The sequence below is a fragment of the Ceratotherium simum genome, chromosome 24 (assembly GCF_057802395.1).
Source record: "Ceratotherium simum simum isolate JZ-2026a chromosome 24, ASM5780239v1, whole genome shotgun sequence".
Lineage (NCBI taxonomy): Eukaryota > Metazoa > Chordata > Mammalia > Perissodactyla > Rhinocerotidae > Ceratotherium > Ceratotherium simum.
This window is the reverse complement of record NC_141923.1, coordinates 41,818,368-41,845,640: the sequence shown is the minus strand read 5'-3', so window position 1 is coordinate 41,845,640 and position 27,273 is coordinate 41,818,368. Positions and strand designations below refer to the sequence as shown.

Sequence of the window (27,273 nt, the reverse complement as noted above, 5' to 3'; positions counted from 1 at the left end):
TACCCTTCAAACATTAATTTAAAAAAAAAGAAAAAAGCAGAAGTGGCGTATTTATATCCAATAAAGTAGACTTCAGAGCAAAGAAAATTCCTAGAGACAACGAGGGACATCACAGAATGGTAAAAGGATCAATCCACTAATAAGACAAGTGTACACACCAAACAACAAAGCCTCAAGATACATAAAGCAAAAAACTGATACAGCTGAAAAGAAAAATAAATCCACAATTATAGTGAGGGACTTCAACACCTCACTCTCATCAACTGACAGAACTACTAGACAGAAAATCAGTAAGTCTGCAGAAGATCTGAACAACATAATCAACCAACAGGACCTACTTGACATATATAGAACACTCCACCCAACAACAACAGAATACACATTCTTTTCCAAGTACCCATGGAATATTAAAAACGACAAACCATATCCTGAATGATAAAACTTTAACTTCAACAAATTTAAAAGAATTGAAATCATACAGTTTGTTTTCTCACCATGATGGAAGAAAACTAGAAATCAATAATATAAAAACAATAGGAAAATATCTATAAATATGTGGAAATGAAATAACACACTTGTAAATAATTCATGGGTTGAAGAGGAAGTCTCAAAGAAAATTTTAGAAAAATATGTAGAACTGAATGAAAACAAAAACACAACATATCAAAATATGTGAGCTGCAGCTAAAGCAGTGCTGAGAGAAATTTATAGCTCTAAATGCTTACATTAGAAATGAAAAAAGATCTCAACACAATAACCTAAGTTCCTACCCCAAGAAACTAGAAAAAGAAGAGCAAAATAAACCCAAAGTGAGCAAAAGCAGCGAAATAATAAAGAGCAGAAATCAATGAAATTGGAAATAGGAAAACAATAGAGAAAATCAATTAAACAAAATGCTAGTTCTTTGACAAAAATCAATAAAATTGATAAACCTGTAGAAAGACTTGACAAAAATAAAGAGACAACACAAATCATTAATATGAAATAAAGAATATCACTACAAATCGAGCAGCCACTGAAAAGATAATAAGGAAACAATTTTACATTCATAAATTTGACAACTTAGAAGAAATGATCCAATTCTTGAAAGCCACAAACTACTAAAACTCAACCAAAACTAAAATTCAACTGAGACGAAATAGACAATCTGGATAGCCTATAACCATTAAAGAAATGAAATTCATAATTTAAAATCTCTTAAAAAAAGAAATATCCAGACCCAGATGCTCTGGCTTCTTTATTTTTAGATTCATCCATGTTGTTGCATGGATCAATAGTTCATTCCTTTTTATTGCCAGTACAACTCCATCGTATGGAATTACCACAATTTGTTTATTCCATTCACCTACTGATGGACATTTGCGTTGTTTCCAATTTGGGGCTATAATGTAAAGCTGCTATGAACATTCATTTACAAGTCTTGGTATGGACATGTTTTCATTTCTCTTGGGCAAATACCTAGGACTGAAACGGCAGGATCTTATGGTAAGTGTACATTTAGCTTTTTAAGAAACTGCCAAACGATTTTTCGAATCAGTTGTACCATTTTTTACATACCCACCAGCAAAATATGTGTACAAACTGTATGATTTCATTTATATAAAACTCTAGAAAATGCAAACTAATCTCTAGTGACAGAAAGCACATCGTTTGCCTGGGGTGGGGTGGCCAGGGGAAGTGATTACAAAGGGGCACAAGGGAACTTTTGGGGCTGATGGATACTTTTACTCTCTTGATTGTGGTAATAATTTCACAAATGTGGCCCTATGTCAAAACTTATCAAATTGTATACTTTAAATATGTGCAGTTTATTGTACATCAATTATACTTCAGTAAAGGTGTTAAAAATAATAGGATGTTTATTAAATCTGCCTCTGAATAACTGATTGTGACTGAGGTCTCATGCGACTTACTGGTGACCCAGTAGTTGAGCAGACTAATCCTAAAGCCATAGCTTCTACTGGTAACTCTATTCTACTGATTCACCAGCAATCACATTGCACAAAACCATCTATGCCTCAGTTTCAGCAACGGTAGAATGAACATTCTATTTCCTTCCTATTTCAAAGAGCCATTCGAGATAATGATTAGGAAATGAGATGTCAGTGCAAAATAATAAACACTTCTTAAAAAGTCAATATGTGAACACTTGTTTTCACAGCTCTTGACTATTTTTGACAAAATGAACTTTGATAAAAAGCTGCCTTTCCATCTTGGGCTGCTGACAAAAGAGCCTAAGGAAGAGAGAGGGTTTATACACAGACACAGCATTAATTAATTACATGTCATAGAAAAACACCATAAGATGAATTTTTAAAGATCGTTTTAATTTATTTATATGCCTCTTCTACCCTCCATTGGCTGGAGTAATTGAGCAAATTGAACTCATTTTTCCTTCATCCTCATACCATGCTAATTTCAGTCTCTGTGAGTTTTCATTCATGATATTCTGGAGGCAAAGAATGCCTGGCTTACATACTCTCAACAAACCCTCAACATTGGCAAACACAATGCCAAGCACTGGAGATTCAATGATGCGTAAAACAAAACTGACCTGGACCCCACCCCATCCCCAGGAAGGGCTTCCACACTATTCCATCTGCAAATCTCTCCCTTTTCTGAACTCCTGTTTGCACTTACAGTCTGTACCATGCCACATGGCATATATATGTTATTTTGTAGCATTCTAGAATTGTTTCAACAATTCCTCTTTTTGTTTTTACCCCAGGTGCACTGTGTATTCAGTTAATCATTAATTCCCATTTTTATCACTGATTGTGTAAGAGCCCTCTCTTGTTTATTCCATTTTATCCCCATACTACACCCCCATTCCCCGCCCCATCCTAAGCAACCATTATAAGATGTCTAATGTGTATCTTTTCATTGCATGTTTTCTTGCAAAGTGAGCACTACCTTCTATGCACATAAATTTAAGCAATATAAACAGAATTGTGTTGTAGTTCATCACTTACTTTCTTCACTCATCTCCATGCTTCTAGGATATATCCATGTTGCTATGTGTGCATTTATTCCACTGCTTTTACTTACTGTACCCCACGGTGTAGCTCCACCACATAGCACCTTCCCCCTTTCCCAAGGAGGGTGGCCTCCAGCCTCCACAACTATTCTACAGTTATTTTATGCATGTTACCTTGGCTATAGCTAAACTGTGAACTGCTCATAAATAAGAACCATGTTTTTCTTCTGTTACACCCCCCTTGACAGTAGATAGTCAAGGAATATTTGTTGATTTTCTGTTGTGGCCTATCCATGTTTTCTAATGTAAGGTGCTAAAGATTAAAGTAAAATTAATTACAATAACACGTAAGGAGTTGCCAATGGAGTCTTCCTGAGCTGAGTTTAATCCTGGCTTTACCCCGTACTAGCTCTGTGACCTTGGGAAAATAATACCTACTTGCTTTGGGCATCTCTTTCTTCATCGACACAGGTGGACAGTACCACCTACCTTAGTGGGCTGTTTTGAGGAATAAATGCATTAATGAATACAAAGCACCTCAATACAGCAAATGGCATATAACAGATGTTTAATCAATTATGGCTGCTATGAGTCCTACCTACTACTTCAAATTACAGTCATTTGTACCTGTCAGCTCTTCTAAGAGAGTGTAAATACCTTATAGGCAGGACCATTTCAGATACTTCTTTATATCTGTTCATTACTCAGCATTCTGCTTCATGTAATATTCCATGCATTTATATTAAATGGATTACTGTAATTCTTTGGTTAGCATTCTGCTTACCTAGATTTTAAGCATATATGCTAGAGTATGTTAAAATGCTCTTTTATCCAAGAATGTAGTATGTATTACTATCTTTATTGCAAGATTAATGGCAGTCTTTTATTTGTTATTTATTACATGTTGAAAGTTGTATCTATTAAGAAGTAAAATTACAAGTTAGTCTTCAGTTCTTAAGAAGATCGCTGTTTTCATGTTTTCCATTTCTCCCTCCAGTGGCTTGAAAAATGCAAGTATTCCTTCAGTCATGTTTTCTCTTCCAGATTTTAAAATAAGAGGCATCTGCATCCTATAACAGAGTGACAGTAACATGAATCAGTCCATTCCTTTTATTTACCCCAATTTTTGACAATTAATTCCTTCTGTTTTGAGGAGCTATATCACTATGATTCACTGTTAAGAATCCTTATAAAATCTGGGCAAATGCTTAAATTAGAATAAAAAGCATAGCCAAAATTCTAGATCTACACAAATCTATCTCTAATGGGTTTAGCATCACTATCTCCACTATCGTTGGTTTGCATCGGTTCGTGCCATCTCATAAGTGCTTAAATCTCTATTAGTACTCTTCCGGAGCAGCATATCATTACCCACACTGACGTCCCTTAGTAAATACAAAGAATAGGTATTTAGAATTGAAATATTTGACAGATAACTCTCAAATGATTTGTGAGTCAGAGGGAGAAAGTCAAATACTGTATGCTCTCACTCAGAAGATAAAAAACAACAAAAAACAAACACATAGAGTGGCTTGGTGGTTACCAGAGGGGAAGGGGGCAGGGAGGAGGGCGAAAGGGATGATTAGGCACATGTGTACGGTGATGGATGGTAATTAGTTTTTGGCTGGTGAACATGATGTAATGTATGCAGAAATAGAAGTATAATGATGTACACCTGAAATTTATACAATGTTATAAACGAATGTTACTGCAACAAAAAAATAAAATGATTTGTGAACTTTTAGTATATTGCTTAAAGGGTAAAACAAGGCAACTTGATAATCCCTAAGATGTGACAATTCATTTGGGAAAATATGCATTTACCACTTCCAAGAATTTGCACTCAGTAAGACAAAAACAAATTATAAAACAAAATTCAATGCAGCTATTGTTCTTGATCCCTAAAAATAATAAAGATTCATCAAAATAAAGTCCCAAACATGCTGTTCCTAGCCTAAAGGAGAGAAACAAATTCAAGTATTATCAACAAGTACATTTAGTTTGATAAGCTATACTGGCATTCTCTTAACTTATATGCTTACAAAAAAATCTCAGTAAGGAGCCAGATATATACAATAGAAAATAACAGTGCGGAGGAAAGAGGCAGGGAGGAGAGAAGTGAGTAAAAAAAGTAAGGAACAATTTTTAAGAGTTTCTATGGTTTTGTGTGAAGAATGAGGTATTCTATCTCAGAAATGGTACCGGGAAATGAAAGGATGCCCAGTTTATCATAAAAAAGTGGTAAAGCAATAAGGTCATGTAATAAACAATATATTAAAGACGGTAGTAGGAAGAGGAAGGCCATCATTTTTAGAAAAGGCTAGATGTAGTCAAATGCTAGATTTACTGAGTAATGTTCATGTTTACAGTTACAGTTAGATATTCTGTCAACAAAACAAAACCTTCTTACGGATATTGCTGAAAGAACAACTGTTATAGTGGGACTGAAACTCCAGCCCCTGGTCCTTCCTTCAACTCTCAGACAATTATTTCTAGAATGCATTCTCTCTCTGCTGTGTTATTTAACTCTTTGACCTGTACTATTAGCTGAATATCCTGCTACCATCAAAACACGAGCATTAACGGCTAATACTTAATAAGTGTAACACTCCAAGGTGTGTTTTAAGAGCTTTCCATAAACTAACTCATTTAATTCCCATAACAATCCTATGATGAGGTGCTATTATCATCACAAATCTCTATATTGTAGATGGGGAGACTGACTTCTACAGAAGTAACTTGTCTGAGGCCATGGGACAAGTATGCGGTAGAGCTGGGATTTCAACCCAGCTAGTCTGGCACCAGGCTCCATGCTCTTAACCAGGATGCTGTGTCACCTCTCTAGTAAGGTGGCCTTTCCCTCTCAACTTGTAGCCATCACTGGGTACAATACCACTATATCAACTGTCCTCCAAATTTAAAACCCAGATGTACTCTTTGATGAAGCTCTACCTTTAGAACTTCCCACACTATCAAGTCCCAACATTACCAAAATGCTCATAAATGATTTGGCCCAAAGCAACTGGTCCACATTACAAGTTGGTAGAAAATGAATAGCCCCCTTCATGATTTTTTAAGCTCTGGACATGTTAGTGCATCACGGAAGTTTTTTGTTTGCTTTTTTTTTTGGTGAGGAATATTAGCCCTGAGCCAACATCTGTTGCCAATCCTCCTCTTTTTGCTGAGGAAGACTGGCCCTGAGCTAACATCTGTGCCCAACTTCCTCTATTTCTGATGGGGGACGCCTGCCACAGCATGGCTTGATAAGCGGTGCATAGGTCCGCACCCAGAATCCAAACCTGCCAATCCCAGGGTGCCAAAGCGGAGCACACAAACTTAACCACTATGCCACTGGGCCAGCCCCATCATGGAAGTTTTATAACCTTTAAGTCTCTTTAAGCATTTCGTTTTGTTTTGTTTTTTGCTTTTTTCACTAATTCATTTTCACTGTCTTGCAAAAAGTCACAACAAATTAAATCTCTAACAATTCATGGATTGCTTAAATAGTGGTAGTTTATGTAATGATACATATGGTATGATCTCATTTTATAATTCTCTTTATATATCAATCCCTACTAACTTATTTCTAAGAGAAGGTAGTAATCGTTGAAAGAAATACTTGAACAATAAAAACCGTCCACAGAAATAACCTTTCTTTGCATATCGTATCTATAATTTTTGGCTTTACTCATTACATTTCCTGTGCTGTTTTATACATTAAATTCTTTTGATGGTCACAATTTTCTCAGAAATAGTTCATAATATTCCTTAATTTCTGTCAGAATAAATGCTGAGAGATGAGTGATCAGCATATTTTCTTAGTCATGGACATAGTCACATCTCAGATGTGCAGAGTCCTTCTGGAACAAGGTCAAAGGAAACAGTACCACACAGTGAGAATGCATCTGCTTTGACAGCATGGTAAGCGCTTCGACAGAGGTAAGCACGGGGGCTGAGGTGCACCTAGTCCTGGGGAGAAATGGGAGGGGAGGCCAGATATCAACCCAAGGAGCTGACACCAGAGCTGAGATCTGTAGGATGGGTAGGAGTGTCTGAGAAACAGTGGAGAAAGAACATTTTGGCACATACACTGGTCAAATAGTAAGCACAGAAGAAAAAATGGCCATCTTTGATTTGATTTTACCTTATAGAAAACTTCTTTCTCCAAGACCAGTAGTAACTTATAGTAAACCAACAGATATGCATGGGGGATAGAATACTTTTTAGATCTTTTGTATTTATATCATGAGATTATGGAGGGTTAGTGAGAAAAGTTTTTAAACACTAGAAAATTTCATACTTTCCTCTAAGATTGGTATGTGTTAAATGTATAAATTGGTCTTACCACACCACTCTTAAAGTTCTCAATCCTTTTCTTCCCCACTTTGTTGGTAATCCACCAGGCCCAGGTTGGCATATATTGCCACAAATATGCCATTAACAAAAAAGGCTGATCCGCGATCCAAACTTCTTTCAAATCATTAGCCATGCTGATTAACATCAGCCGCACACAGCGACTGGTTGCCATCTTGTGGGACTGGTCTCCACCATTGCCTACAATCTAAGAAAATTTTTTTTAAATTAAGTGAATGCTGAGTATTTATCCAAGGTATTTTACAGAACTTTAAAGCTAGAAAGGACCCAGAAGTCATCTAGCTGAGTGACTCCTTTAATGTGATCTGATTTAGGTGTCTATAAGCTATTTGTAATATTTCAAAAAACCTAACAAAAATCATACACTTACCAGATAGTTGTGCAGGCTAACTAAAAGATGAAGCTTCTTTGCTTTTAATCAGAACTGCATCATCTTAATGTACTTACTGATAATTATATATGACTTCAGTAATAAAAATTTTTAAACAAATTATTAACACACACATTTAGCAAATGAAATTCTATAAAACATGGAGTCCATGGGGATGAAAGGGAGAAAGAAGATAAAAGGAGTTTCTTGGTCGTGAAATCTGGTATGCTAATCTAGTTAACCCACTACCACTCTATGAATAAATAAACTGAGGCCCAGAAAGGTAGGAACTCCTCTGTGCTCACACAGATCATTAGTAGTAACCAGGTCTACATTCCAACTCCCTTGATTCCTACAAGAGAGTGCTTATTCTATTTTACTTTAGAGCCTCCACAGAAAATTTGAAAATATAAATTATATCTGTGACTATTTACATGGATGCATATACAGAGTTATATCTCAGTAGAAATAGATTTTAAAGGAGAAGGAAAATTTCATGGTCTTTAGAGGGATTTTGTATTATTGAGTGATACCGGATTCTTCATGAGACATCTGCTACTCATTTGCTAGATCACAATGTTTAATCTGTGAACTGAGGGAGGCATAGGCCTGGGTGAGGCTAACCTAAATTAACACAACTCAACAAGCCTTTTCCTAGACTCCTTCACCATAATTCCTCTTTAAAATCCTAGTAAGATTTAATGTAGAAAAATTCAACCACACAGAACCTTTCAATGTTGCTATAATTTGTGAATTGATAGAAACTAGGTTTTTAAAATATTGATAGCCCACATAATAGTGGATTACTTACAAGCATATAGTAGCAATTTCTTTAGCTTTTATTAAAACTGGATGCCAAAGCACGATCAGCTAACCTTTAAAATTTTGCTATTGCCATGAGTTAAGTTTTGTAAACAATTCATAAGCAGTTCTAACGTGAAAACCCTGAGATGTAGTGATACAACACCAATATATAACTACTAAAGCATTCATATTATTCCCCAACCAGAAATCTGTACCTTTGTGACTTCTTCCTTTAGGGCATTATTCACAATATTTGACTGCACAGGTCCTGGGCAAATGTTAGAAACTATTATACCTGGGTATGCAGTAAGTTCAGTTCGGAGGCCATTAAAAAAACCCTAACAGGCAAAAAAAAAAAAAAAAAAAAAGGCAAATAAGATTAAATACAGACACATATCTCATGTCTACTATTAGCATGAAATTACTTTTCTTCAACTTTTTATGAAGGACAATGGCACCACATTGTCAAATATGTTCTGAAATGCCTGTGTAAAGGACAGGAAATGTAACTGTGCAAGCCTATTGGGCATTTTTAACTGTAAGACTGAAGACAATCTAGAACAGGCATTCTCAGCTCTTTCTGGGTATGAATGGTTCACCCCCTTTGATAGTGGCAGCTCATGTCATCAATGATTTTTATGGAAGGCAAGCACCGGACAGGTGAAAAACTACCCCTGGAGATTCTGACACACCGTCCTCACACCAGTCCCCATCTCCCTACTCCAAAAGGGGTGCATGTTCTCCAGTGAGAATCACTGAGGTTGGGTTTCTTTTTATCCTTCAGAGTAGTCTAACATGCCGATGCTGGGGCAAGGTGGAGCAAAAACGGAGTAGTACTTACCAGAAACTATCAGAGGGAGAATTCAACTTTTTAAATTTATATTACTATTTTAACACAAAATTAGTTTCAGCAAACATTTATCTTTTTTGGGTAGTAAGACACTACATGGCTAGTTAAAAATGTAATATGCTTGCTTACTCAATGACTTTTGTAAATACAAGCTAGACCCTCTAGACTTAAAGATACTGGCTATTTCTAAGCCAAATAGGGAGTAAACATCTACTTCCCTTTATCTCTTTTCCTAAATTAGGAAATGTTCCAAGACTACATTGTTATAAGGTGAGTTAACTATTGAAAAGCCTAAATAGCTAACTCAGGGTACGTTCATTACGTTCATTTATGATCCAACAACATTGCCAGCCCTTCATGCTCACCCCTAACAAACACAGGGCATATGAGGGTTTATGCTGTCAGAGACTGACACAGTGCCTGACTCAGATGGACAGGAAGAAAGGCTTCGTAAATGAATGAACTCCCATACCCTTAACCTTCTGCCCCTCTATAGCAAAAGGGGAGAGGACACCATAAAAGCCAATACATCGGACACTAAAACCTCTCCTTTGAAATCGCCTCTAGTACAGTGTGTGAACTTTTCAATGAGAAACAAAGTTCATTGTACAGCCTGCTGGGAAGGAAACGTGCTCTTCAAAAACAGCCTCCTGATCTCAGTGTTTAGCTACGGGTATAACTAACTACAGTCTCAACCCACCACATTGTAGCAGCAGATCAAATCCAGTAATAAAACAGTAAGTCTTAGAAGGCAGGCCAGACAACTTATATTGTGTTTGATTGAAAGCATCCCGCATGTCTTATGAGATACTTGGTGCCAAACAGAAGGGGTGGCCGCCTTCCCTCACCTGACTGCCTGAGACTAGCCCAACTTTCATCACTCTGTGCAACTGTCTGCTCTTCACAGCAGAAAGAGGATGTCCTAAGGAATCAAAGCTTCAAATTTTCATGAAACTGTGTTGACCATTACAGTTAATCATTCCAACAGTGAAACGTTCTACTTAAACTGACCTTCAATAGCATTAATTATAAATTATGTGTCTCCTTTAATCATTCTCCTCCTATTGGCCTTATGATTTAATTTATTCCATGTTATAGTTTAATAACATTTCTTCATATCTAGTCTTAAGTCAACATTAAAAATTCATTCATGGGGGCCGGCCCAGTGGCGCAAGTGGTTAAGTGCGCGTGCTCTGCTGCGGCAGCCCGGGGTCCACCGGTTCGGATCTCGGGCGCACACCGACGCACTGCTTGTGAAGCCATGCTGTGGTGGCGTCCCATATAACGTAGAGGAAGATGGGCACAGATGTTAGCCCAGGGCCAGTCTTCCTCAGCAAAAAAAAAAAAAAAAAAAAAAAAAAGAGGAGGATCGGCATCAGATGTTAGCTCAGGGCTGGTCTTCCTCACACAAAAAAAAGAATGCATTCATTTTTAATATTCACATCTCATAAGTTATGCAACCCAAATCAAGCTTTTCTCCTAGCCTCTGCCTTGACTAGATTTTCTTCTTCCAATGAAACTAGGGTTAATAGAGTCAAGGCTAGAAGCCCAGGGCTAATCATCCAGGGGGCAGGAAAAAGGAAAAAGAAGTCACAGAAATAGGAGAGAAAAGTACGTCCTGAAGTGTATGTGAAAGAAACAAGGGGTAGACCCCAAATTTGCCATGATGATGTTGTAGAAATGAGGATAAAGTGAAGGGTGACATGTTGACTAGACCAGACACTTCTCGAGGGCAGGGACCATGTCTTATCATCTTATATCCCCAGGATCTGCTGCAGAACATGGCACAGTGTAGGTGCTCAATACATGTTTGCTGAATTAGGAAGAAACACGTGAGGCTCGAGTCTTTTTCAGCATCTTCTGGGGATGTCCTCTACCAAGGATCTCCTTGGGTCTCTCTTTCTGTCTCCCTATATCACTGCTCAGTTCCAATGACCTCTTACAGTGATGGCCATATTATATCCCCCATATACACATTTAGGTCAGTTCTATCAGAGTTGAGTTTGAGCGGCCTTACCCGAAGAGCATGTTTGCTGGCACAATATCCACTACAAAGAGGTGCAGATACAATACCCAGGAAGCTATTCACAGTGACAATCTTTCCTTGCTTCCTCTCGATCATGTGAGGCAGAACACACTTTGTCAAGGACACCGTCCCTAAGTAGTTAAGCTCTATTAGTTCCTTGTAGACATCCAGGCTGGTGTCCACAAACAAAGAACGCTGGGATCTTCCACCATTGTTGACCAGAATGTCGATCTAGTTAAATAAAATCAGAAAAGGGGAACTTTGAGGATGACTTGTAGATGGCTGATGGAATTCCTAGGGATGGTGGGTAAATTATTAATTTGAAGAATCAATGGAACAAAATGGTGTATTTCCACAAGTCAGCAATAAAAAGATAAACTAAAAACCAGAATTTACCTATGGAATTAAATTCCCAGTTTAAGTGACTTTTTATGGAAAGTAATAAGTGTCATAAACATAAAAGGCAGTGAATTTTTAGCTTCTTTTTTTCTACATGAAGGAATTAGTACTTGTTAAGGCATGAAAAGTACTAATTACATAAAGCCAAAGTCTCACAGATTAAGAGGCCCAACTCATGGGCCTTGCCCTCACTGCAGAGACCCATTTGCCTAATGCCCTTTCAATGACAGCACCACACCGATGGGAATCTCTTGCAGCTACTTCAAAGCAAGACTTATCAGTTCAAAATGCTACTTACTTTACCAAACTCCTGGAGAACCACTTTGGTCGCCACTTCATGGGAACTTCTGTCAGTCAGGTCAAGGGGCAAAATAAGTATATCCTTTTCTTTTAAATTGCCATTCTCTAAATAAAGACAGTTAAAAATTAGTGTGGAAGTCATGCAATAGTTCAGTCAAGCTCCTTGCTACTTTCATTAAGTTTAACACCCACCCTACAACCAGAGTTGGCAACACACTCATTTCTGAGTGGCCCTGTGGAAGTTTCTCTCAGTGACCAAGAGGAAGGCTGGTGGTAATGTGGCAACATCTTATTGGACAAAAAGCTGGCTGGGTATGCAGGAAGTAGAATGGCTCTCTTCACTTGTATATAAACAGTCTAACACTGGAACAGACTCTAGAAGAAATAAAGATTATACTACAAGCTAAAAAAAATAAAAAATTTTAGAGCAATTTCTTTAGAAGTACAGAGGTACATTTGTTTTATGATAGGTTCACAAAGTTTAGTTGCTCTTTTACACACATTAAAAAACAAAAACAATTTATGTTTAAAATCAGTAAGAAGCTCAGTTCTCCATTCATACAACACATAGAAGCTTCCTTCCAGAGGTTATGGATTCCAGGAGGCAAACAAGGAAAAGGACACAATCCTGAAATTCCCAACCAAGAAATACATTGGGCTGTAATGACACTTTTTATTTCTGTTCATCAAAAGAACAATTTAAACTAATTTTTTCAGATTGTAACCTTGAAATACAACAAGTAATACCAGCAAGAAAAACAAGCAAGTAGAGAAAATATAAGAGGTATAAAGGCTTCATGGGCAAAGGAGTAAATTTTGAAACATTAACTGTTTTGAAAGAAACAGAAAAGTTTGCACCAATGATCTGAAAGATAAAAGGAAATTAGATAAAAGGAAAGATAAAAGGAAATCAGCACTCCAAATAAGAAGTGCTGATATGGTTCATCTCTGCCAGGGCAGGACTTGCAAGTTTCAATAGGGGAGGAGCAGCTACCATAAGAAGCAGCCCAGTGCAAAAACACAAGAGGTCTTTGAAAGCAATGTTGTGAAAGAGGCCTGGTGGCTTTGGCAACTAACTCTCATTTCTAGGTGGTTAGTTCCATCAGCAAAGTGAAAGAAAGATTCTTAAAGAATGATAGGTAGATGACCAAAAAAATGGTCTGCTGAAAAATTCAAAATTATCTCAATTTAGATATGAAATGACCATGAGAAATAATAACTTCATTACCAGAGGCTGCTTTCAATGTGCACATAACCACACCAAAACCCAAACAAAAACTTAACATTGTTGCCCTTTATATGAATATGAAAGATATTATCTCAAATTGCATTTTTTAAATTTAATTCCATTCCTGTTCTTTCATCCTTTATAACAAAAATCTTATACCATCCCATACGACTTTAATATCTGACATTTTAGCAAATGAGTAAGGATCCTTTCTAATTAAATTTCTGTGGTTACATACATGTATATCATACATAAGAACCAAATTGCAGGGGCCGGCCCCATGGCTTAGTGGTTAAGTGCGCGCGCTCCGCTACTGGTGGCCCGGGTTCGGATCCTGGGCGTGCCCCGATGCACCACTTCTCTGGCCATGCTGAGGCCGCGTCCCACATACAGCAACTAGAAGGATGTGCAGCTATGACATACAACTATCTACTGGGGCTTTGGGGAAAAAAAAAAAAGGAGGAAGATTGGCAATAGATGTTAGCTCAGAGCCAGTCTTCCTCAGCAAAAAGAGGAGGATTAGCATGGATGTTAGCCCAGGGCTGATCTTCCTCACAAAAAAAAAAAGAACCAAACTGTTCTTTCTCTAAGACAAAAATATAAGACATTCATTTCGTCACTAAAAATCCAGCCACGTTTGAGAGAACCGGTGGTCACTCCCTAATGCCAAGTGTCAGTGCCAAAATAGAAACGTGGCAGAAAAAGAGAAGAAAAAGGGAAGGGCAGCTAATTAAGAGATGAGAAAAGGAAGAGGATTTGGGTCAAAGCACTTGGAGATTTGGAGCCATAGTGCACTGCCCAGGAAAATCCCACCCTTTCCTAGGAAGCACCGCCACTATTTCAGCTTTACTCACCGAGGCATCTTCTCTTCACCCTCTCCAGCTCCTGCACTCTTCTGGCCGACAGCACAAGAGAAACTCCCAGTTTAGAGAGCTGGTAAGCCAGCTCCTCACCAATCCCACTTGATGCTCCCGTCACCCACACCACCATATCAGTCAGCTCCCATTCTGTTGAAAAAGGAGTGGGGATTGAGGACAGAAAATAAGCTATGAGTGACATGCATGAATCAAAGATTAGCCAAAAAAAGAAGTTTGAAACCATATCACCAAATATGAAGACATAATGTGCAGAACTTAAAAATTTAAATATCTTATGTTTACGGCCTTGATTGTGGTGATGGTCTCACAGGTGTATACTTATCCCCAAAGTCCTCGAGTAGTATACATTAAATATGTACAGTTTTTTATATGACAACCATACTTAAATGAAGTGATTTAAAATTTTTTAAAAATTAAATATCCTAAGAAAACACCTCCTACCTAATAAAACAAAAAAGCATGAATACAAATCATATTAGTGACAGTTATCAACACATTACTTTGTGCATGCCAGACTCTTGGGTGAGTTTTCCAGACTTGACTTCAAGGCAAGTCTTATAACTCCATGGTCTGACTCCAAGTCTCTCTTTATCTGTGTATTTAATCGAGAAAAGTGAGGCTAAATGAATAGAAAATCTGCCTGGACTCACTTTCTCACTTTCCTTATCCATACAATGAGGGATTCAGATAAGATGACCACTCAAGGTTCCATCCAGTTTTCAATGCTATTATTCTAATTTCTTGCAATGGAGGTATTGACAACGAATCTGAATACACCAAGTTCTACTCTATCTACACAATGGTGAAATCATCCTGGATTTTTAAAGTCATGTTTTTCCCATTTGCCACTCCCATCTGACGCCTACCAACTAAAGGTCATTTTGTAAACGTGCTCCCCAAATGCCTGAGCTTTCACCCTAGGAGAATCCAGCAGCTCACCCCAGATGGAACGCACATGGCAGAAAGGAAATGCTGTGCTCTGCTTGCCCAACTACGTTCTTGTTCAAGACGGTAAAAACGTTACTGTAATAAAGCAGTGACATGCGGCTTATTCTGCTTTTGTCCAATGAAGAACTTATTTGCACTGCGGGACATGATAGCCACTCTTTATCTGAATGCGTAGAGTCGCTGTGCTGCAAGGTTCGTGTGCGCCTTGTTTATTAAAATATGTATTATTTATCAAAAATAGCAAACAAGGTATCACTTAACATATACATTTCTGATTTTAGATCAGAAAAGTTAAAACCAGGAAACTAGTTTACTGTTTTATGAAACAATTCTAAAATCTAACTGTGGGGTTAACAGTGGGAGCTCCGAAGACCAGGATTCAGATCCTGGCGCCAACAGACATAGCGGTGCAGTGCTCCCGTGTGAGAACTCGGTGCCTTCACTTCCCATAACTGGAAAATGGGCTTCACAGCAAAACCTCCTTCACAGGATTGTTGAGAGAAACAAGTTAAAACACGTAAACCATTAGCAGCGCCTGACACATACTCAGTGCTTAATAAAATGTCAACTACAAGTGTTGCTAAAATTGTTTAACAAATGGACTTTTCAGCAGCAAAACACACTCACTCAATAACTGATGTATTCTAATTTCTCCAGCCAGGGGCAATGGGGTTACTAACTAGGATGGCTGAACATTTTTTCATTGCTTCCTCTGTGCTTAAACACATTACCTCACTAAAACCTTCACAAGAACCTTATGAAATAGGAATTATCTCAGTTTTATAAAAGAGGAAACTGAGGCTTACAGAGATTAATTTACCCCACTAGACTGTAAACTCCCCAAAGGCTGGGAGCCTGTCTGCCTGTTCACTGCTGTCCTCAGTGCTCAGCACAGAGACTGGAATATAGAAAAGACCCATAAATGACTGTGAATAAACACCCAAGAACCTGGCAGAGCTGGGATAGGAGCCCAGGTAGAGCTAGCTTCAAAGCCCACACTCTGACCACTAGCTTATGGGGCCCACATTTTAATATGATCAATATTTTAAAGCCCAGTTGTTTCTTAGCCATTCCAGAAAATGCAGCTTGTCCTCATGAAAGAGTTTCATGTAAATATCTGAACTAAGGATGGAAACATCCCAAATACTGTCTGGGCTACACTGCTTTCCTATCATATGATGCACTTTTCTGGAAAGGCACAAGTGAGCAACCTTCCTGAAGGACTGTATCGGGAAGAGCAGAATGTATATTCAGTCATTTATTCATTCACTGACCACTCTTTGTTCCACAGTTCTGCAATACTCAGACCCCAGGGTGAAGAGAGTTTGTTTCTAACTATCTACTAACTAGAACTAACAAAAGATGTCTTCATTTTTACACGGATGTGCAAATATTATTGAAATCCAACGATGAAAACCCCCAGGCTCGTGTTTATCTTAGTACACCTGCCGTTCTGACACCCTTCCTCCCACTCTAGAGAAGAAGACTTTTTTATTTAGCACCAACTTTTGTTACCAATTCCACAGAATCTGGCACACATAATGGCCTCCCTTAAAGAGCCTCTGAAAGCAGATTCTCAGAGTTGAAAGGAAACTCACAGTTCAACCCAGTTTCAGAATTCTCTGCTCAGGCTGTTGACTAGTCTCTACTTAATTCGCTCACAGGATGAGGAAGTTAGTTAGCTCCAAAGCACCCACTCCTTTTTTGGACAAGTCTAATCATTCCAGGGGTTCAAGGATCCTTTCTTATACTGACGTGATAATCTTTAACTTCCACCGACCTGCAGCAGTCAGCAGCAGTTCTGCCCTGGGGAAGCAGAAAGAATCAATCAAGCCTGTCTTGCACGTGACAATCCCTCGTGTATTTGAAGACAGCCGTGATGTCCCCTCTAAGTCTCTAAGGCTAAATAAACACCTCCAGTTTCTGCTCCCTTCCCTCAGATAAAATGTGGTCAGGTTTCCTCACTCCTGCTCACACCCTCTGCACAAGCTCCAGCTGGTCAATGCTCCTCCTGAAGGGAGCTGGCCAGCACAGGACCCAGGACGGGTATCCCGTGGGGTCTGGACAGTTCAGCATGAGATGACTAAATCGCTTCCCTTGTCCCCAGAAGGTAGGCTCTGTGAGGGTCCAGACAGGGGCCGGCTCAGTCACCGCTGTGTCCCCAGCGCCTAGCACAGAGCTAACACACACAAGCAGGTATTCAGAAGACATCTGTTGTTGTTTGCAGTCTGTTGCTTCAGACACCAAAGGTCTCCCAGGCTTGCCTCATCTTTTCTGGCAGTCACTTCACAGTTGACTCACATTGAGGTTACATTTGCTTGACAGTAGTCAACCAAAACCTGAGTTTTCCTCACATGTGGGGCTACTGAGACTTTTCCTACTCTGGACTTCTGTCATGGATTTTTCTGGATCTACATGCAATATCTAAAATTAGTCACCCTTAAATTTCACCATATGAGACATATGCTTAGAAACACAGAGAATTTCTCTAGAAGGATACATAAAAGGTGGGAAATGGTGGTTGCCTCCAGAGAGGCCCACTGGATGGCTGGGGGACAAGGGTGGGCGAGAGCTTTACTTTTCACCATATAGCCTTTTGTATTTTTAAATTTTGTATCATGTGAGTATACTGTCTATTTTTTAAAGTGACATAAATAATAAAACCTATAGAAAAGACAAGAATTTTTTTTTTTACCTTAACAGAGCCTGCCCATCTTTCCAGTCTGAGCTGTTTTGGGAACGTGAGTCTATCTCCATGTTCCTTTAACTATTTTTCATTATTGCCCTCATCTCCACTTCCAGCTCCCAGGAGTCTTTTTAGTCGTATTTTCCCTAATAACTCCCCCATGAAATTTTAATTCCACAGATATACTGTATATTTGTTTATATATTGTACATATATGTGTGCTTTAAACATAAAAGGAGTTCTATAAAGTTTACTCTTCAGTCAATGCAGGTTTAAGAATGGCTAAATTTAAAAATTAAGTTAAAAGTTAAATTAAAAATTAAAAGCTATTAACATTTAACTTTATAACTGTATTTGCTGAATAACTTAATGTAATGTATTTTCTTAAATTGTAATGTATCAAATTACATGTGCAAATTAGCAAATTACGTAACTACTACATAATAATAGCAATGTAATTAAATGTTTTTAAAAATCCTTCAAAACTGTTATTTTCCAGCAAAAGTAAAACATTAAAAAAATTAAATGAATTTCTTAAAAATTTTTAGTCACCTCAACTTTTAACTTTTGCTTGATATGTGAAAATAACTTTTACTTTAGCTGTTAGATATTGTCAATATTCTTCCTTTTCAGCACATGATATAATTAATGGGTTAAATAACTTTTGTAGAATTACATAATAAAATATAAACTATTTTTATGTAATTCTCAAAGTCCAAGTTAACACAAAAGCACTAAGGATCAAACACAAACATCCACAAAGCAGCCAATAGGCTGGTGCATTAAATCTGTTGAGATGGAAGCAAATGATTAAGAGAAAATCTGCCAGTCACAGCCATCCATTTACCATCGTTTTGTAGCACTGACCTCGCTTGTATGAGGTGTATTTTCCACGAACTCAATAATGTCAGCGCTGCATACGTTATACACAAAAAAACCAAGGAGAGGGCCGGCTCCATGGCTTAAGGGTTAAGTGCGCATGCTCCACTGCTGGCGGCCCAGGTTCGGATCTGGGTGTGCACCAACGCACCGCTTCTCTGGCCATGCTCAGGCCACGTCCCACATACTGCTAGAAGGATGTGCAACTATGACATACAACTATCTATTGGGGCTTTGGGGGGGGGGGGACCAAGGAGAGAAATGAAACACTAAGGAATAAGACTTTGTCAGGTAGGGTTGAGCTTTGGAGGGACACAAAACACTGTAGCATCTAAGATTTTTTTTGGTCCCCAAGAACCAATTTTCCCGCCCTTGGAGGCGATATCGCTCCCCTTCCCTCCCCGACCCGGCTTTGAAAGCATACTAGCTATCACTTCCAAGCAAACCTCGTCACGTGATTTGGCCCTTTTCATACAGGACACTCGGTCCAGGGAAAGCCCACTTCCCCGCAACCCCTGTGGATCCAAAGCCTAGCTTTGGGCAGGTCACTGAGTTTCTCTGAACATTAGTTTCCCTATCTGGAAAATAAAATTAAAAACTTTGTAAGAGGGGCTGGCCGGGTGGCGCAAGCGGTTGGGTGCGCGCGCTCCGCTGCGGCAGCCCCGGGGTTCGCTGGTTCGGATCCCGGGCGCGCACCGGCACACTGCTTTGGCAAGCCATGCGGTGGCGGCATCCCATATAAAGTGGAGGAGGATGGGCACGGATGTTAGCCCAGGGCCGTCTTCCTCGGCAAAAAAAAGAGGAGGATTGGCGGATGTTAGCACAGGGCTGATCTCCTCGCAAAAAAAAAAAAAAAACAAAACTTTGTAAGAGTGGCTGTAAAAGTTAAAGGTCATGTGTGCAAAGGGCCCAGCACTCTGCTCAGCACAGAGAATGCGTTTAGAAAACCTTAAGCGGGGCACAGATAAAAGTGACATGGGCGGAAGGCTCCTTAATATGCCAATAATGCTCTTGCTCCGGGCAAAACGCCAATCCAGTTCTTTCTAGGGTTCTACTTCTATCCCAATGAGTAAGTAGGTGGGTAACTGCAAATTATCTCAAATTTTATTTCAAAACTCCAGGAGAGTGAGAAGTCGAGGATAAACAACTTCAGGAAGTAGAAAAACCGAACTCCAGTCCCTAAAAGGAGACTCCCTTACAAACGCAAGGGGACACGCACTGTTTCTCCAAGTATCCCGCTCCGACGCTGCATGCGAATCCCCGGGAGTGGGTTAAGAATTCGGAGTCCCGAGGGCGCCCGGCCGATTCCAGTGCTCTCTTACTTTGGCAACCCGACAAGTCGGTGCCGACCAGGACAGGAGACAACGGACAGAATAGCCTCCTGGGCCCCGGCCTCTTCCTCCCGCACCCGCAGCCCCGGGCAAAGGCGCAGCCTCGCTGCCCGGAAGCTCCACGCCACCCGGAGGGACGCGGGGGCAGCGGAAACTCGGCCGCACGGCGCCCGGCCTCCCACTCCGGCGGGAGGGGCGGCTCCGGGTCCTCTCACCTGGGCGTCGCCCCTGCCACTCGGCCCACAGCAGGGTCAGGTCGCCATCGGCCCGCAGGAAGCGCACCAGCTGCACCACGACCGCGAGCAGCGCGCACAGCACCAGCAGCCAGAGCAGCAGCTGCCAGCTCATCGCGGCCGCGCGCCGGGCTCCGCGGCAGGAAGACGGCCGGCGTCCGAGCCGCCCGGCAGCACTCAGGGATCAGCGCGGCCGCCGCCCGGCTCCGCCCAGAGAGCGCGCAGAGGGAGGAGCGGCCGGGCGCGCCTAGACCCGCACCGCCCGGCCGGAGCCGCCCTTGGCTGCGCGCGTGGGGCGTGGGGGATGCCCGCCCGTCGCGCCTGGTCCGCCAAGCCTGGCAACGGCTGCACCCTTCGCCTGCTTGTGCGCCTAGTAAAGGGTTACAGTGGGAACAAAAGGCGTGGGTGACTTATTTACTTGGCGGGACTCCTATTGGTACAGTGGCCATGGGATTCGTAATACCAAGAACATTTCTTAACAGTTGTTTTGAGGGCAACTAGTTTTCAAGGCTCTGGTGGTGTCAACAGGGAGAGCACAAATATTCCAACCTATGAACGCGGCCTCCTCCTCCTTATCTGGCTTTTTTAACTAGATGAACTAAACAAACCATCACCCCACCCCCACTGAATTAATGCAGTCTCTGAGTTGGATTGGCCCCGTGTCAACTTAAATTTGGAAAGCACGTTGCAAATGACACGTGCCTCATCGCTGGATGAGAAAGTGCAGCTTTGGCCAAAATTGTCCATGAGCACTAGCGCTAGGAGCACGGATTGGCGACCTAAGCCCACCCCGTTGGAGTCCAGTAGCTGTGCTCTCCGCGACCCGGAGTAAATTACTTCCTTATCTGTACCCACAAAGAATATATAGGGAGGTTTAAATGAAGATATCTGTGAAGGGCACAGCGGCTCGTCCACAGTAATTATATTCATTCTTTCTTTTGTAATTATTAGCATTAATGATTATTATTATTTATTGTTTCCATCATAATTATCATTTCTTAGACTCCAACTTGAAAGGCAGAGACTGTTTATAAACTTCTATATTCTGCACCTACCGAGTTCCCCTTGCAATTAAATAAGTTTAAATTGAGATGAATCAGAAATTGTTGTGATATGGTTCTGGGTTTTCCGAGAAGGATGCGCATCAGCTAAACTTTGAGCTTGACTGATTGTTTACCCAATTACAACTTAGAATAATATTGCTCGAGTTACCCTCACTGGCTTGTCACCTTTGCAATATGGGTTTTACTTTCCTTATAATAAATGACTTTTAAAATAAAGTGCTTAAAAATACCACACTGAGTCTCACTACAGTGAACAAACTCTAGTCAAGAGTTTCCTCTGATCCTGATTCTCCTTCTGTAAAACGTACGTTGGGGTTAGATTTAGTGTCCCAAGCCAGACTATACTATGGATGGGGAAACTGGATTCTCCATCAGAAATTCCAGCGCGGGGAAGGAGAAGGGGGAACAGAGGTGCAAATGGCAATTATGGTAGTGGGAGATGGGACAGCAAGCCTACAGCTGGGAAAACCTGGCACAAAGATCTTTATGATCTCTAATCTGTCCAGCCCTGGAAATTAAGAGGTCTAAGTGAGCTCTGAATGTCTAAGTCTCAAAAATATGCCTTTGTTCTTTAATCTGATTTGGTCCAGTATGAATGTCTCATTCATTCCAGTGTATGTACTTGTAAACTTATGTACATAAGTTTGTATACATTCACTTATTAATTTACAGGCTATGATTGAAACCATACCCCACACCCACAAGGTTAAAATAACTAACAAATTAACCAAAGTTTTTGAGTTTGTCTTGCAGAGTAACAAGGACACTGCAGATAAGGAAAAAACTTGCTGACGACCTCCTTTGACCAAACATTGCGCAGGTGCATTGAGGGACCAGAATGACTAATCAGTAAACTTTGGACGTCACAGGCCAAAATTCCACCACATGTTACACACGGAACCCCCCCGAATTTATACATGTGACCCATGGAGAAATATGAAAGACAGTCACATCTGTGCAGAGGACTCTTAAAACTTCAGCCCCCAATGCCCTCCTACTCCCTCCCTTCTACTTCCTACTTCCCTGATAAATATCCCACACAAAAGCTGCTCCAGGAGACAGATTTGAGAGTTTTGCCTCCTGTATCCTTGCCTGGCTGCCCTGCAATAAAGTCCTTTATTTCTGCTAAAGATGTTTGCCTCAGCATCTGGTTCTTCCACAGCACATGGGGCAAATGAACCCAGCTTGTGGTCGGTAACAAATTTGGTGACCCAGGTGGGACACTAAGTCCTGCCTACATGATTGCCTGTGGTTTGCTGGTCCCACGTGGGGAACGGGGCTCAGACAACCGGTCTTAGCAGCTGCCTAGGCAATTTAGCCTAAAAGACTCAGCCTCAGGGGCTCTGCTCCAGCACAGCATCGACAACCCCTGGCTCATTACAGCTTTATTTTGTAGAAAGACTTTGGAACAAGACGTCTCTGCATGAGTGTCTCAATGCCTGTGTCCAAAATCTGTTTTCTCTCCTGGATTGACCCTCATTAGGGGGCTTTGGTAATTTGACCCTCACTGGAGGGCCTTGGTAAAGGGGAAGAAGGAAATGGATGGTTCCCTGGTTCACAGAGATACTCTTGGAAACTTGGTAACTTGAATTTGGTGTTAAACTTGGTTCAGAGCTGGCAGATTAATTCTAAACGCCAAGTGTAAGTGAGACTTGTGAGTGGAAGTAAGTGGTGCACACTGGGAATGGGGAATGTTAATTCAATCTCTAAATGTAGCCCTTTGGGCTGCATCCTCCAAATTTGGGGTACTTTTAGTTATGAGCCTATGAAAAGAAAAAGATGATTTTTTTATAACACCATCTGGTACAATAAGCGCTTATATAAGTGTAATAGAAACTAATCCAAATATCTTTCAAGATAACATGATATAAAACAATCTTTGGTAAATGAAAGCTTATTTAAATTTGATTAAAATAAACATGTTTCCAGAGTTATCAGCATTGGATATGGTACAGGCATGTTATCTCTGTTGCAAAATTTGTCAGCAAAAATAACTCAGAATAATAGCTGATTTTGCCTGATGTTTTATGAAATTTTTGTGGGAAATCTGAATATAATTATTGGGAAGAAGTAAACTAAATAGACGTGAAAGATAAAAGTCTTTGGGTGAACTTTTTAACAATAATTGTGTGTTATGGTGTATGTACTTGAAATAACTTCAAAAGCTTTTGATAACTTGAAACCTTGGAGTTTTGCTAATTTAAGTTAAATGATGGAAATTTATTGAGTATCTGGGTCTTTTCCACATAAGATAAAATATTAGAATTAATAGCTAAACATAGATTTATCTACCTTTGTTTTCTTATTTCAGATAAACTGAAAGAAACTTGAGTTTATTAATAAACATATTTCATGCCATGCTGAGAAATTTTCAATGAGAAAGCACATATTTCTAGACAGTCGGTATGGAAATAAAACAAGATGTATGGGGGCCAGCCCAGTGGCATAGTGGTTAGGTTCACATGCTCCACTTTAGTGGCCTAGGGTTCATGGGTTTGGATCCCAGGTGAAGACCTACACACTGATTATCAAGCCAAGCTGTGGTGGCATCCCACATGCAAAATAGTGGAAGACTGGCACAGATGTTAACTCAGGGACAATCTTCCTCAAGCAAAAAGAAGAATATTGGCAACAGATGTTAGCTCAGGGCCAATCATTCTCACCAAAAAAAAAAAGAAAAGAAAAGAAGATGTATGTTTTCAATAAAGAAGGTGTAAGGGGGTCCCGCCTGGTGGCATAGCAGTTAAGTGTGCGTGCTCCACTGCAGCAGCTCAGGGTTCGGATCCCAGGCGTACACCAACGCACCGCTTGTCAAGCCATGCTGTGGCAGCGTCTCATATAAAGGAGAGGAAGATGGGCATGGATGTTAACACAGGGCCAGTTTTCCTCAGCAAAAAGAGGAAGATTGACAACAGATGTTAGCTCAGGGCTAATCTTCCTCACGAAAAAAAAAAGAAGAAGAAGAAGAAGGTGTAAGGAATGGAAATATTTTTGTTTGTTTTGTTAAGAAAGATAAAGTTGTCCTAAAGTACTAGAAAAAAAAGAGAGGCAGGAGACAATTTCTGAATGTAAAAAAGAAATGATACAGGGTTTGTGAAAGAAAAGCCCTAAAGAAAGAGTTTTGTGCATGGTCAAGTTGGCTAAGATTTATAAGTAACAGAGGTAAGCTGGTACAAAAGTTGAAATTTGGACTTTTGGCGTGCTCTTGAGAAAGTGATTGTGAAAAGATTTTTTTTTTTTCTTCTGCTTTGAGTGGTCTACCAAAAGGCAGGGATTTTGTGTTTTATCAAAATAAATTTCATGTGTTGTTTTTATCAGATCTTTAACCAGAAGAGTAAAGGTTTTTCTTACAACTATTTCAATTTCTATATTTGTCTGAAAATCTTTTATTGTCACTTAATGAATAGATAATTAAGTATTGTTTCATATTGATCTATGATCCTATTTAACCAAGCATTCTAAAACCTTTTGATATTTTTGACAAACTTCCCAAAATTCACATTCAAAATAGAGTCTTTCTTGTGATCTGAAAGTAACTTTGAGAATTTCCAGCAGACCCCTGGGACTTCTCAAAGAATTTGATCTCTCTTCTTATAAAAAGGTAAATATTAAATTAATTTGGCTTGTTTGGTATGTTAAACTACATGGCAAGCATTGCCAAATAAGTGATGCTAAGCTTCCTTTATGGATATCCTTGCATACATATATGTTATTAATCTGTGTTTTAAAAATCATATGAAATTTTTAAATTTTCTATGTCCTGGTATAATGTTATCACTTGTAATTCTAGTTATTATCTTAAAATGTTATATGTCACAGAAATAACCAAATTTCCTTGTCAATTGCTTTATTTTAAGTCTTTGGTCATCTGTGGATAATTATCGTTTTAATCTGATGCTTTTGCAAATTTGTTTCATCTTCAGAAAGATCCATGGCAATGCCTCTGATGCTTACTCTAGATTACAGGTTTCTGATAAACTTTCAGATCATAAAACCAAACTAGGTAAAAAATTACAGAAGCATAATGGAGAAACTGATGGCTCCATCAACTGCTAACAAAAGAACAATTGAGGGGATTTTTTTTTTTAGGACTGACTAGATACTGCAGGAACTGTGTGCCTAAGTTTTCACCCATTGCTCAATCTTTTATATATATTTCTTAAGTCAGACCAGTCTAATTTAATTGAATGGAGTTACTAGAAGGAAAAAAAGCCAGAAACACCTTAATGTCCATCTTGGCTCAGGCACCAACTTTAGGTTACCCTAATTTCAACCTGCCATTTTTTTCTCTTTGTATACAAAGATAAAGGAAATGCTTTACGTGTATTAACTCAAGAACGTGATGATCAACGTCAACCTATAGGATATTATAATCAGAATTTAGACTTGGTAGCAAAAAGACTTCCACTGTGTATGAGGGCTATTTCAGCAACAGCTCTCTTGTGTACAGCTACTGAAGAAATGGTGATGGGGTCTACTTTAACTATTTATGCTCCTCATTCATTTGAAGCCTTGTTAAATTGTCATCACCCTCAACATTATTCTGTGCTTGTTTTTTCCTAATATAACTTTGCTCTGGTGTAACAGGTTAAATCTGGCTACCTTGCTCCCAGATGTTGCCAAATCAGTGAAATTTGATCATGACTGCATAAAATTAACTGACCAGCTTTTGACTTCTAGGGACAATTTATGCGACAGTCCTATAACTAATGCTGACCTTATGTGATTCACATATGGCTCATACTTGCGAGGATCTACTGGGAAATATCAAGCTGGACATGCTGTGGTTTCCCAGTCTCTGTTCTTGAGAGTGCTCCCTTGCCTGATGCTCACCCAGCACAACAAGCTGAACTTGTTGCTCTGACTAGAGCCTGTCATTTGACTAAAGGAAACTGCAGATATTTTGACCGATAGTCAATACACATTTGGAGTAGCCCATGATTTTGGGATGCTCTAGAAACAAAGGGTTTTTTTAACCTCTACTGGACAACATATTAGAAATGAGAAACAAGTGGTTGCTTTGTTAAAAGCCATTTTATTCCCTAAGGAATTGGCAATAATAAAAAAGTACAAGGTCACTCCAAGACAGACACTTTAGAAACTAAAGGAAACAAGTTAGCAGATCAGGTAGGAGCCAAAGAAGCTGCCTCACAAATGGTGATTCCACAAACACTGGTGTGTTCCTTGTCCCTCTCTAACTTAACTGAGGCTCTGTTTGGTTTTCAGAAGAACACCACAGAAAAAGAAAAACAAATATAGATCCAAAGTTGGGGGGTAGGGAGGGGGCTTCTGATCCTCACAGGAACCTGTGGATTGGACCTAACCAACGTCCAATACTTCCTTTAGAAGCTCCACTTCCACTTCTACAGTATTCATGATTTGACTCAGTGGGTCCCAGAGAAAATGATCTCTTGGGGAAAACAATACTTTTGGAAACTCCCTTTTACTATAACACAGAAAATATATTCTAAATGTTTAGTCTGCCCTAAACATAACACAAGGAAGCCCCTACATAGTTCAAAGTAAATTTTCCCTTTGCCAGCAGGACCATTTAAAATTTGGCAGTTGGATTTTATCCAAATGCCTCCCTCTCAAGGTTATCAATAGGTACTTGTCATGATTTATATGTTGTCACATTGGGTTGAAGCTTTCCCTTGCAGAAAAGCAACAGCTTTACCAGTAGGTAAATTGTTAGTAGAAAAAAATAATTCCTGTTTGGGGAATTCCTATTGAATTACACAGTGACCAAGGAACTCATTTCGCTGGACAAATAATTACATTTGGCCAATAATGCAGCACTTTCACTGTGCTTAACATCCCCAGTCCTTGGAATTAATGGGAAAAAACTAATGGCACTATCAAAACAATTGACAAAACTTTCAGAAGCATTTAATCTCTCATAGCCAAAAGCTCTTCCGCTAGTGCT

At 39.6% G+C, this 27,273-nt stretch overlaps 1 protein-coding gene across 1 annotated transcript; it reads right to left on the bottom strand.

The window, feature by feature from the left end:
- Positions 1–3,817: 3,817 nt before the first annotated feature.
- On the bottom strand, positions 3,818–20,665 carry DHRS7 (dehydrogenase/reductase 7). Its single transcript, XM_004426210.3, has 7 exons — positions 20,266–20,665; positions 14,183–14,335; positions 12,099–12,205; positions 11,393–11,632; positions 8,741–8,863; positions 7,323–7,538; positions 3,818–4,047 (listed from the first exon to the last, which is right to left on the bottom strand). Exons 1-7 carry the CDS (start codon positions 20,396–20,398, stop codon positions 4,000–4,002), a joined length of 1,020 nt encoding a protein of 339 aa, XP_004426267.1. The 5' UTR covers positions 20,399–20,665; the 3' UTR covers positions 3,818–3,999.
- Between the last annotated feature and the right edge of the window lie 6,608 nt (positions 20,666–27,273).

What these genes read in the sequence shown, in the direction of transcription:
- DHRS7 (XM_004426210.3), bottom strand. Translation starts at nt 20,398, where the DNA reads ATGAGCTGGCAGCTGCTGCTCTGGCTGCTGGTGCTGTGCGCGCTGCTC. An exon ending in TTCTCCAGGAGTTTGGTAAA is followed by an intron (nt 11,633 to 12,098) that starts GTAAGTAGCATT and finishes TTATTTAACTAG; the next exon opens with ATCGACATTCTGGTCAACAA. An exon ending in TAAAGGAAGAAGTCACAAAG is followed by an intron (nt 7,539 to 8,740) that starts GTACAGATTTCT and finishes AAATTTTCTTAG; the next exon opens with ATTGTAGGCAATGGTGGAGA.